Source organism: Microplitis mediator, chromosome 5 (assembly GCF_029852145.1).
Source record: "Microplitis mediator isolate UGA2020A chromosome 5, iyMicMedi2.1, whole genome shotgun sequence".
NCBI classification, from domain to species: domain Eukaryota; kingdom Metazoa; phylum Arthropoda; class Insecta; order Hymenoptera; family Braconidae; genus Microplitis; species Microplitis mediator.
The window spans coordinates 2,507,004-2,519,149 of NC_079973.1; the positions used below are offsets into that span (position 1 = coordinate 2,507,004).

At 30.7% G+C, this 12,146-nt stretch overlaps 1 protein-coding gene and 1 long non-coding RNA gene across 5 annotated transcripts; both read left to right on the top strand.

Moving 5' to 3' along the window:
* The first annotated feature begins 2,798 nt into the window (after positions 1–2,798).
* Positions 2,799–5,071, top strand: LOC130667911 (uncharacterized). The gene is made up of 3 exons (XR_008989925.1): positions 2,799–3,854; positions 3,941–4,024; positions 4,278–5,071. It is a non-coding gene; the product is annotated as an uncharacterized LOC130667911 (long non-coding RNA).
* Positions 5,072–7,152: 2,081 nt separating this feature from the next.
* On the top strand, positions 7,153–11,369 carry LOC130668981 (multivesicular body subunit 12A). Of its 4 annotated transcripts, none has more exons than XM_057471594.1 (8): positions 7,153–7,530; positions 7,622–7,794; positions 9,564–9,704; positions 9,808–10,006; positions 10,089–10,218; positions 10,337–10,420; positions 10,588–10,957; positions 11,019–11,369. In XM_057471594.1, exons 3-8 carry the CDS (start codon positions 9,573–9,575, stop codon positions 11,100–11,102), a joined length of 999 nt encoding a protein of 332 aa, XP_057327577.1. In that variant the 5' UTR covers positions 7,153–7,530; positions 7,622–7,794; positions 9,564–9,572; the 3' UTR covers positions 11,103–11,369. The 4 variants fall into 4 exon arrangements, with proteins under 4 accessions (XP_057327577.1, XP_057327578.1, XP_057327576.1 ...); XM_057471595.1 differs by having other exon boundaries at positions 7,153–7,456; XM_057471593.1 differs by lacking the exons at positions 7,153–7,530; positions 7,622–7,794 and adding an exon at positions 8,024–8,152.
* The last annotated feature ends 777 nt before the right edge of the window (positions 11,370–12,146 follow it).

Here is a 12,146-nt window from a genome sequence, read left to right on the forward strand (position 1 = left end):
AGTAGTTTGGTAAAATCAAATGTAATGTTTTATTTATAGAATAGTGTAATTGATAGACTCGAGCTATTGAGTTATTTATTTGATCTCTTATATATGGATTGAAAATTTACAAATAATTTTCAACATTTAAAAATCTTCGAGTACTTCGAATATTGAGTGATAAATATCGTTCTTGATGGAGGTAAGGTTACTAGAATAGCTACTAATGCAGCATTTCGAAATACTAGAAAAGAAAATTTTAAATCCTGATGACATCGTCGTGACATGGAAACTCGGCAATTATATTTTATTAATAATTACCGGTTGTTCACGCTACCGAAAAAGACCTTTTTTGGACACAGAAATTAATCAAACATTGTTAAGAAAATATGTCTAAGTCCTCAATGATATCTGAAAGGTAAGATTTATACTATTTTATAATTACTGCAAACCTCAAGTGTGATAGCGCTAAGGGTGTTTTAAAATCGATCTATTATTTTCAATTTATTCACGCCCATTAAATTATCTCTACACTTAGAAAAAATTTTTCCGATGATGGCAATTCGCGCTCCGATGCAACTAGTACGTGACAGGGTACCCATGATCATTGGCTCTACAAACCGACGCAACTTTCCAAATTCTATATATAATATTTTAACATCCCAAGAAAAAACATCAGGACAGAAAAATTCAAACAACAGCAGATCAAGTAAAATTACAATTTCCGACTTATACTTTTCTTCAAAAAATTAGAAAAAATTTCTCTTTGGACAATACAATCAGTTGTTAAATTAAGAAAATATTTATTTGCTAGACAACTAAAGTATTTTATAGTGCCAACAAACCCAAATATTAAAGTAAAATATTATATTAATTCTAACAAATATTACTTAGACACAAAAAAGTATATTTATTTGGAATAAATATATATTTGTTTGAAATTAATAAAATAATTTATATAAGTATGAAGTAAAGAACATATTTTTTTTTCATCAGGAATGTAGTGCATGTTTTTTTTATATCCAGAATAATTATTCAAGGAAGCATTAATATCTTAATGAAATGCAACATATATTATTATCTTGTGGTTGCGATTTAACAACTTTGAAATAAGTTTCTTACCAGGGACACTACAAGCGGTGGGCGTGATCTAGTGGCGAGCACCGAACTACTCCCAAGGCTGTTGGCTAGCATCAAGACTAAAACCAAGAAGAAATTTTTTTGGGAGATCACTAGATCACCAGATCACGCCCACTGCTTGTTGTGTCCATGTTTTAAGCTATTTATTTATTTTTTTTTGTATTTAACCATCACTGCATGATTGATGTTTGCAATTTCGGAAAAAATAAAATTAGAGTTGCTAATTAATAATAAATAAGACTCATGAACTGAACGATCAACACTGGAAATCAACACTGAAATCAACTTTGAAGATCAACACCGAAGATCAACACCAGGGTGGTCGTTAAAAATTAAATTTTTTCTCAGGCGCCCCATTAAGAGCTGTTTTTTAATGAAAAAATACGTGGGAAATTTAGTTTTTTCGTTTTAAGTAAAAAGAACACGTGCCTTAGGACGATCATAGTTTATTTTTCGATACAATCGCGGTTTTTTTTAAATATCTCATGAAATATGCGGATTAAAAGAAAAAACCATGGGACCAATTTTGTAAGAAATTAAATTCTTGACAAAAAAGGTCATATTCATTTTTTTTATCAAACGTGTATTTATGAAGATATTTTAAAAAAACTTTTTCAGATCTTATCAATTGGGCATTTTAAGGATAACGAATGCTAAAAATATCGTTTCTTCTTAAATATAGACAACTTCGTAACTCGTAACATATCAATTATTAATGCTTGTTGTAGTTTCTATATGCTTAGAAAAATGTTATTTTCAAAATTTGTAATCCTTAAGACGCTCAATTCATACTATCTAAAAAATGTTTTTTTAAAATATCTTCATAAATACACATTTAAAAAAAAAAATGAACGTGACCATTTTTGCCAAGAATTTAATTTCCTACAAAATTGTATCTACGGTTTTTTCCTCTAATCTGCATATTTCATGAGATATTTAAAAAACACTGCGATTGTATCGAAAAATGAACTTTGATCGTCCTAAGACACGTGTTCTTTTTACTTAGAAGAAAAAACTAAATTCCCCGCGTATTTTTCCATTAAAAAGAAGCTTTTTATGGGGCGCCTAAGAAAATTTAATTTTTAACGACCACCCTAATCAACACTGAAGATCACCACCGAACATCAACTCTGAAGATTACCACCGAAAATCAACTCTGAAGATCAACTCTGAAGACCAACTCTGAAGATCATCACTGAAGATCACCACCGAAGATCAACTCTGAAGATCATCAATGAAGAACATCACTGAAGATCACCATCGAAGATCACCACCGAAAATCAACTCTGAAGATCAACTCTGAAGATCATCACTGAAGATCACCACCGAAGATCAACACTGAAGATCAACTCTGAATATCATCAATGAAGATCACCATCGAAGATCACCACCGAAGATCCACACTGAAGATCATCACTGAAGATCACCACCGAAGATCACCACCGAAGATCAGCATTAAAGATCAACTCTGAAGATCATCAATTAAGATCATCAATGAAGATAATCAATGAAGATCAACACTGAAGATCACCATCGAAGATCACCACCGAAGATCCACACTGAAGATCGCCACCGAAGATCAACACTGAAGATCACCACTAAAGATCAACTCTGAAGATCATCAATGAAGATCATCACTGAAGATCACCACCAAAGATCAACACTGAAAATCAACTCTGAATATCATCAATGAAGATCACCATCGAAGATCAACTCTGAAGATCAACACAGAAGATCAACACTGAAGATCACCATCGAAGATCAACACTGAAAATTAAATCTGAAGATCAACTCTGGAGATCACCACCGAAAATCAACACTGAAGATCAACTCTGAATATCATCAATGAAGATCACTATCGAAGATCACCACCGAAGATCCACACTGAAGATCATCACTGAAGATCACCACCGAAGATCAGCATTGAAGATCAACTCTGAAGATCATCAATGAAGATCACCATCGAAGATCCACACTGAAGATCACCACCGAAGATCAGCATTGAAGATCAACTCTGAAGATCATCAATGAAGATAATCAATGAAGATCAACACTGAAGATCACCACCGAAGATCCACACTGAAGATCGCCACCGAAGATCACGACCGAAAATCAACTCTGAAGATCAACTCTGAAGATCATCACTGAAGATCAACACTGAAAATCAACTCTGAAGATCAACTCTGAAGATCATCACTGAAGATCAACACTGAAAATCAACTCTGAAGATCATCAATGAAGATCATCACCGAAGATCACCATTGAAGATCATCACCGAAGATCACCACCGAAGATCCACACTGAAGATCACCACCGAAGATCAACACTGAAGATCACCATCGAAGATCACCACCGAAGATCCACACTGAAGATCGCCACCGAAGATCACGACCGAAAATCAACTCTGAAGATCAACTCTGAAGATCATCACTGAAGATCAACACTGAAAATCAACTCTGAAGATCATCAATGAAGATCATCACCGAAGATCACCATTGAAGATCATCACCGAAGATCACCACCGAAGATCCACACTGAAGATCACCACCGAAGATCAACACTGAAGATCAACTCTGAATATCATTAATGAAGATCAACTCTGAAGATCACCATCTAGGAACCGTTATAACCATCACAGTTCCAGTAGAAAACACCATAGCCGTGATAAACATAATTCTCATAGCGCAAGGAGACCTCATTACCATGAGCTGATACAAATTCTTTATGACTTTAGCGTAAGTTCTATTTATTAATTAATTAATTATTTTACAGATTAATTAACCACGAATAGATTTTATTTATTTTTTTATTTTTTTTCTAGGAATACATGAGGCCGATAGTAATCGATCCGATGATGACAATTCGCGCTTCGATGCCACTCGTCCGTGGAAGGGTATTACCAATGGTTGGTGCTCCGATCCGACTTAAATTTCCGCGATGCATGTTCGAAAAATGATGAGACTGCATGGCTCACCACCTTATGGTCCATCACATTCACGTATCTCCCATAGTATAAATTCTATATATTTTAACATCCCAAGAAAAAATATCAGAAAAGAAAAATTCAAACAATATTAGATTTAATAAAATTACAATTTCCTACTTATACTTTTCCTAAAAAAATTATCTAATAAATAAAATAAAATTTTTTTTTTCAGGACCTGAACGACTTCTTTGACTGATATATTTATAAGTAGCATTGAGCATGATTGCTACTTGGTTGGTGATCGCTTAGCCTCTAGAGCTTCGTCCGTACCACAAACTGTACTGGCATAGGTTTTCTCTGTGGTTTCCCTATGCCGCTACACCTACATCGCAAGGCGAGGTCGTAGAGCATCATCATAATGATGCAGTACAATAAGTATAAGTCGGGCCACAGCCGCATAAAAAGGGTAAAAAAGCTTAGAGTATAAAAAGGAAAGAGCTTAGAACGATAGAAGATAAAAATTGTAAAAAAAACTGTAAAAATTGTACAATTAAAGCACAATAAATTATGCCTTTAATCTTGAAAATGTTTTTAAAAGCATGCCTAAGTTTTATAAATATTTATAAGCCATTGGAAGACTTTTGTGTTATGGAATGTGATTTAAGGTCATCATAAATCTTTGAAAGTTTTGTTTAAATTCAAATACAGTAAATAAATAAAAGAAAAAGGATTTTGTGGAAAAAAAAAAAAAATAGTATTTTTGATGGACATTTAAACAATTTTATTTGTAGTTTGAAATAATTTAATGTTTACAAAAAAATTCGATTTATAAAATATATAAAAGATTCACTGTGATTTTGGTGACCTGATAAATGATTAAATGGCCATCGGCTTTTAATATTCTGAAAAATATAAAATTTGTATTAATGGATTTGCGTAAATTTAAATTTGGTGGGTGGTTTTCATTCATTAGCAATACTTGGGAATATGTATCTATTTTGTAATACTGTTTAAAAAATATATCCATAAGAGCAACATTTAATGTTTAATATATCCATTAGCAATAATGTGTCAATAAACGTTCTTATTAATTAGCAATACTTAATGATAATAATTATATCAATTAGCAATTCTGAATTTTTAAAATATATATCTACTTTGCAATTCTCAATATTTGTAATATATCCATCAAAGTAATACTCAATATTTGATATATATCCAATAGCAATGCTTAATATTTAAAATATATAATCATAAGCAATATTTAATGTTTAATTTATATATCTGGTAATACTTAATATTTTTTATATATCCATCAAAGTAATATTCAATATTTAATATATATCCAATAGCAATACTTAATATTTAAAATATATGAAGATTTGCAATACTTAATGTTTGAAATATATATCCATCAGCAATATTTAATGTTTAATATATATCTGTAATACTTAATATTTAAAATATATATCTATAAGCAATATTTAATGTTTAATATATATCTCTGGTAATATTTAATATCAAAAATATATAATCACTAGCAATTTTCAATCTTAAATATACTTAAATCTAACAGTAATACTTAATATTTGTTATATATCCATCAAAGTAATATTCAATATTTAATATATATCCAATAGCAATACTTAATATTTAAAATATATGAAGATTTGCAATACTTAATGTTTGAAATATATATCCATCAGCAATTTTTAATGTTAAATATATATCTCTAATACTTAATATCATAAATATATAACCACTAGCAATACTCAATTTGTAATATATCCATCAAAGTAATATTCAATATTTAATATATATCCAATAGTAATACTTAATATTTAAAATGTATAAAAATTAGCAATACTTAATGTTTGAAATATATACCCATCAGCAATATTTAATGTTTAATATATATCTCTAATACTTAATATCATAAATATATAACCACTAGCAATTCTCAATGTTTGAAATTTATATCCATAAGCAATATTCAATTTTAGCGATATATATTTATATCGCAATACTCAATTTGTAATATATATCCATTAAGTAATTTTCAATGTTTAAAATATATATCCAATAGCAATACTTAATGTTTGAAATATATAACCATAAGTAATATTTAATGTTTAATATATATCTCTAGCAAAAACTTAATATAAAAAATATAAAATCATAAGCAATATCAATGTAAGAAAGGAAATTATCAGCAATACTCAATGTTTGAAATATATATCCATTGGTTATATTCAATGTTAATATATATCTCTAGTAATACTTAATATCAAAAATATATAACCATTAGCAATACTCAATATGTGCAATATATCCATTAATTAAAGTAATATTCAACTTTTAATATATATCTTTCGCAATATTTAATATTTAATATATATAACCATTAGCAAAACTTAACGTTTGTAATATATATCCACTGGTTATATTCAATGTTAATATATATCTCTAGCAATACTTAATATAAAAAATATAAAATCATAAGCAATATCAATGTAAAAAATTAAATTATCAGCAATACTCAACTTTCGACTTTCTCATAATAACCAACGCAATATTATATCCAGCATCTCAATGTAATAAATCTCATCTTCCAGCATCACCTGAAAAACTGAAAGCAACCATTAAATATATACTTAAAAAAATCAAATCCAGACCAATCATACCCACCATCATTTAAATGACGCAAAATATATCCATAAAATCTCATCAATTATAAATATCAATAAATATCCATATCATTATTGTCCCATGGTCTGATGATTCCCACGTCCTGTTACAAAATGTCCGCCTCAACTCAAAATTCCACTTCCTCTCCCACTGTTCTTCCTCCTTCAAAATCAAAAAACCAAAAACTCTGAACTCTACATGACCTTTCGTTGATAAAAAAAATTTTCTCGCAGATGGCGCTGAACTCCTGACAAAAAAAACACTCCCAGCTGCTCCCAAGTCACCGAGCAATGGAGCAATAGCAATTTAATTCCTTTCATACAGCTACAGCTTAAATTCAACGTGCGCAAGTAACACAATACATACCTACAACAGTACATCCATTTAAAGAGGGGGTATGAATAAACAGAGGTTAACTTATCGAACACAACTACCCTAGTCAGCAATACCACATACACATCCATCAGTTCTTATTAGTCTTTCGGTGTCTGTTGGTCTGCCAAGACCACCAATCTCGATCCCAAACTCAATAAAAGACAAGTCAGCCAACTCGAGTGATGTCATCTGTCAGTCAGGACCTATCGAGACCTGATTTTAATTTTCCATAACACGGGACTGGCCTCAATCATCATCATCATCATCAGTTATAGACTCCAGTCACCACAAACGTCAACGTAAACGTCAACAAACTCCATCAGGACCGTGCATTTATTAGTATCAGTGGTAAATTGGATTAGTGTCATTCATACATCCGCTGCTAATTTATTTGAGTCATAAAATAAAAGAAAAAAATAATAGTATGACTGCTTCTACCCACTCTTTGCTCTGTCTCTTACAGAGCTCTCTTGTCTTGTAAAAAAATAACCACCAGCATTAACTATTTAACAGTTTAAGTATTCAGTACTGAGTACTCGGTAGTCTGTTCGTCTCCTCACATCGTTAATTTACTGAGTCTCCAACTCCATACTCCAATAAGTGACTGCTGCAGTTCAGCTGAAGTTCAAAGTTTGGTGTCTTGGACATGCGGGATTTTTAAACTCCGTTCTGTGTCCCTGAAATAGGTGAGTCGTTTCCATACCTACGTTAAGTAAATAAACCTTACATACATACATACATACATATATATTTACACGCACGCAAATAACCCGAGTTGAATTTTACTTTAATTTATTTATAGATTAATACTACACGTATTTGTAATGCGAGCGTTTGCAATCCGACAGTAAGTTTATTTAATATTCTTGTATCACTGGCAGTTTGACCGTCGATACGGTTATTTAAAATTTTTTTTATCACTGAACCCATGGACGAAATATTAAATTTACTTGGGGTTTTAAATCTATAATATAAGTAAATAAATAAATAAATATATATATGATGTTTGCCAAGTGTTTCACCAAGAAAACAGACGAGTCAACGGTAAGGTTCATTGATCTCCAGATTCCATTCTCGTGTAACATGAGTTGAGTTGCTGTCGGAGCCCTTACTACACTTACGTTATCACACTTAATATAACTGCACATAAATATAAAAATATGGAATTTTTTTGAGTCGTTTCAAAAATTAACGTCGAAAGTAACAGTAATTTTAAATAACCTTGAGGCATTTAGCGGTTCTGCATGAGTTCAACGTAAACAAATAATTCAGCCACGTCGTTGATCAGCGAGCGAGTTATTTATTTTGTGCACAAAAAATATTCGAGTTGAAAAAATATTTTTTCGGGATCCAGGTCAAGATTTTTTTTAATAAAATTTGTAGAGATTTTTACTTTAGATGAGAAAATTGAGGTTTTAAAAAATATACCAGGAAATCAGTTGCAGCTGAGAAATTGAAATGAAACTTTTGACATCTGGATGATGCCTGTGTAAAAAATTATTGTTCATAATGAATTTAGACATAAATTTCATCTCGAAACTCAGATATGACTTTCATTGGGAATTTGTATCAAGAACTTTAATCATGTCAAAATTATGACAGTAAAATTAAAATCCAAGTGATCCGAAGTTGACAAAAGGTTTAATTCAGTAAAGTTTCTATCGAAGTCATCCCAAGTCCAATTCAAAGACGTAGTAAATTAATTTTATAATTGATACTGATTTACTAGACGAAAAGTTGGAGTAAATTCATGATAAAAGTCATATTTGTCACGATCTGAGTTTCGTCATGAAATTCAGATCTAAATTCATTATAAACGAAATTTTTTTTTACACGGTACAGTAAAAAAAACATAAATTTTACGTAAAATTAAAGCTGTTACTTTACATATTTATGAGTAATTTTACCTGTGGGAGAGACTAAAAAATTTTAATGAAATTTTTTATATAAATTTTTGAGTGAAAATGTTGATCATCTAGAGCTCAAGTCAATTTTTGCTGGGATATTTTTTTAAATCAAAAATATTTACGTTCACTCAAAAATTTTTTTTCTGTGTAATAATTTTTTGTCAATTGAATTCGTGGCAAAATTTATTTTTCCTATCAATACATTGTCTCATATACATATTGTCTTATATATATTATATTGTCTAGTAGCACAAAGGTGGACTGTAACTCATATTTAGATCACACGGTTACTGCTGACAATACAATTACTCGTAGTTGTGCTGGTAACTATTAATAAAAAAAAAAAGTTATTGTTGCTCAGCAAATATCAATATTGATCTTTCAGTAGTACATATTCCTGTAGTTATTAGTACTTGGAATTCTGTGTCAACTTATCAAGACATAAATGAGTAAATAAATATTTACATTGTTCGGCAGTGATTACTTATTGATTACGATAACGTCCCAGTGATTACTAATGATGACTAATTGACTTTTTTATTTTTTAGGACCGAAAAATGGCGCTGCTGAAAATGAGTTCCAAGAAATGGTTGACGTCCGGATACCCATCGCTTTTACCGGACGACAGGCCGATCACTGCCATAGGTGTCGTTGAGGACATCGACAAATGTCCGCCTAACTTTACTGTGGTAAGAAAATTATGTCTTAATCATTTATCTATTTTTATTACCACATATTTATTTTAACGATTATCACATAACATCGTTATCTAATGACTTTTAAAATTACTAGATATCCAAGACGTACGATCAAGATATCGACGCTGACCTTTGGCGGGAAAGTGGACTGTTTATAAAAAAGAAAGGTCGTTATATTTGTCACTCCAAAACAGAAGGAGTTCCTAATTATGTTGTGCAAGAGATAAATGTAATTAATGAACGAGAGTTTCCTAAAGATGGATTCAGTATGATACCTCAGACCCTGGACACTGGTATGCTGGCTGTTCTATAAATACTTTATCGATTTACGGTATCGGATATTTATTATTTAAGGGCACTGCTTATATGTTATAGACCAGAAAGCTTGGAGGAAAAAGCAGGTGTGCTACAAACTGCAGAATAAAGACTTGTGCTCAGTTGCTGTGACGGACATTATCGTGTGTAGCCGAATAAAAAAGGCCCCGTCTGGTTTCACATATGCCGGGTAAGATTTTATTTCTTGCCGATACTGATAAGAATTTTTTTTAAAGAAGTTTCGTAAGTTACGTACTGGATTATCTTGATATCTGGATAGTTGATTATAAAATTTTTTTTTTTCCTAGCGAGGTCAATGGAGTTATTATCTGTTACAAACTCAGCGCGTTAATAAACGGCGATGCCAGCTCACAATCTTATGAAAATATCAAGTGAGTCCTAAATATTTTTCCTGTGATTATTAAATCACGACTTATGTGAAATTTAATGGAAATTTTTTAATAATTAATTGAGTCCATCTCCGTTTTACTGGAGGCCGATACCTCGCCTATTTCAGGCACACGTAATTTTTTTTTTTAATAATGAAACTTTTTTTTAGTATCTTACAAAGCGTGTCACCAAATCCATCAAACGGAGTACCGCACAGAGCAGCACCAGAACGGCCGCCAAAGCCAAAGTTTTCACCTAAGCCTCAAAATGGTGGCGTTTATCCCCAGATTCAAATAACTGGGAACGCTGGAAAAAAAGAAGTTGATGAAACGAACGACCGTGACTACGAAGTGTTGAGCCCCAATGCAAGGATCAACAAACCAACAAGACCAGCACCTCAACCCCCATCTTCCCACACTAGTAATAATACCAGCTGTTCATCTGTACCACTCTATGGCACTCTGCCAGGCTCCTCTGACTTGGATGGAGTTCCCTTTGTACTGAATCCTCTTCTGACTGTTGACACTGACCCCGTATTTGTAAGTTGGCAATTTAAGTAATTAATTAAAGGCCTTATTATTAATTATTTTTTTATTGCAGACACTTCCTGTGATTAAAGCACGGACTCGTTTAGAATTAGACCAAGAGTATTACTACGACTTCCGCGCTGAAAAGGAAACTTAAATATAAATAATATATAATATATAATAATAATCATATTCTAAAAATGTCATCGTGCCAAACGAGAATTGTACCGAGTACCATATTACCGTTAATTAATGCAGCTGCTATATCCGAGAGTTTTGTATCGACGTATAGCGTAGCCATGTGTACTAGAGTGCCTGAACGAGTGAATTGTATGTTATAATAATAATAATCTATTATCAAGCAAGCAAACAAACGAACAAACAAGAAAAAAAAAAAACAATACTGAACACAGACATCTGGATATACGTAATGGGTTTTATCTCAATGGGTTTTCCTCCATTATTTAAGATCTTTTTTTAATCTACGTTGTGTCTATTTCGTCATATCTTCCATTTAAGATTTTTATACCGATAATTAATAATATAATTATGATAATTAGTATTGTATTTTTATAGACTTTCGTTGTATTTTTATATAGTTATTAGACATTTATATTATAATTGTATTATATGTACTAGTTGCTTAAAACAAATAATTAATTATTGATTAATTAGTTAATTAATTATTACTACTACTATTATTTTATATAATTGCACTATCGTTTTTATTACAAACATCACTGCAGTTTAAAAATATGAGACTTTATTAAAAAATTGTGAAAAAAAAGTTCGAAATTATGATAATGAAGTTAACAGACAATTAAAAATTTTCGGATTTTTTTTTGAAAAATTTGCATGTGTAGAAAATTTAAAAAATTGTAAGCGCAATTTTTTTATAATTAATCGTTTGTAAAAAAATCCAAAAATAATTAAATGTCGGGTAATTTCAGTATCATTATAAAATTAATTATTCAGTAATGAGTTTTAAATAATAATAAGAAATTAAAATTTGTTATTTATTTTTGTCGGGAAAATAACATAAATCAACGAATTAATAAAATAAATCTGATAAAAAATTATTTACAATACTTGTCGGTAATGCAAACTACGGAATAAAACGAGACATCTATATACTTATTACTTAAAAAATATATATATATTTTTTTTAAGTAATAATATATATATATTTAAATATTAAACA

What these genes read in the sequence shown, in the direction of transcription:
- LOC130668981 (XM_057471593.1), top strand. Translation starts at nt 8,108, where the DNA reads ATGATGTTTGCCAAGTGTTTCACCAAGAAAACAGACGAGTCAACG. An exon ending in ACCTCAGACCCTGGACACTG is followed by an intron (nt 10,007 to 10,088) that starts GTATGCTGGCTG and finishes TATATGTTATAG; the next exon opens with ACCAGAAAGCTTGGAGGAAA. An exon ending in CAATCTTATGAAAATATCAA is followed by an intron (nt 10,421 to 10,587) that starts GTGAGTCCTAAA and finishes ACTTTTTTTTAG; the next exon opens with TATCTTACAAAGCGTGTCAC.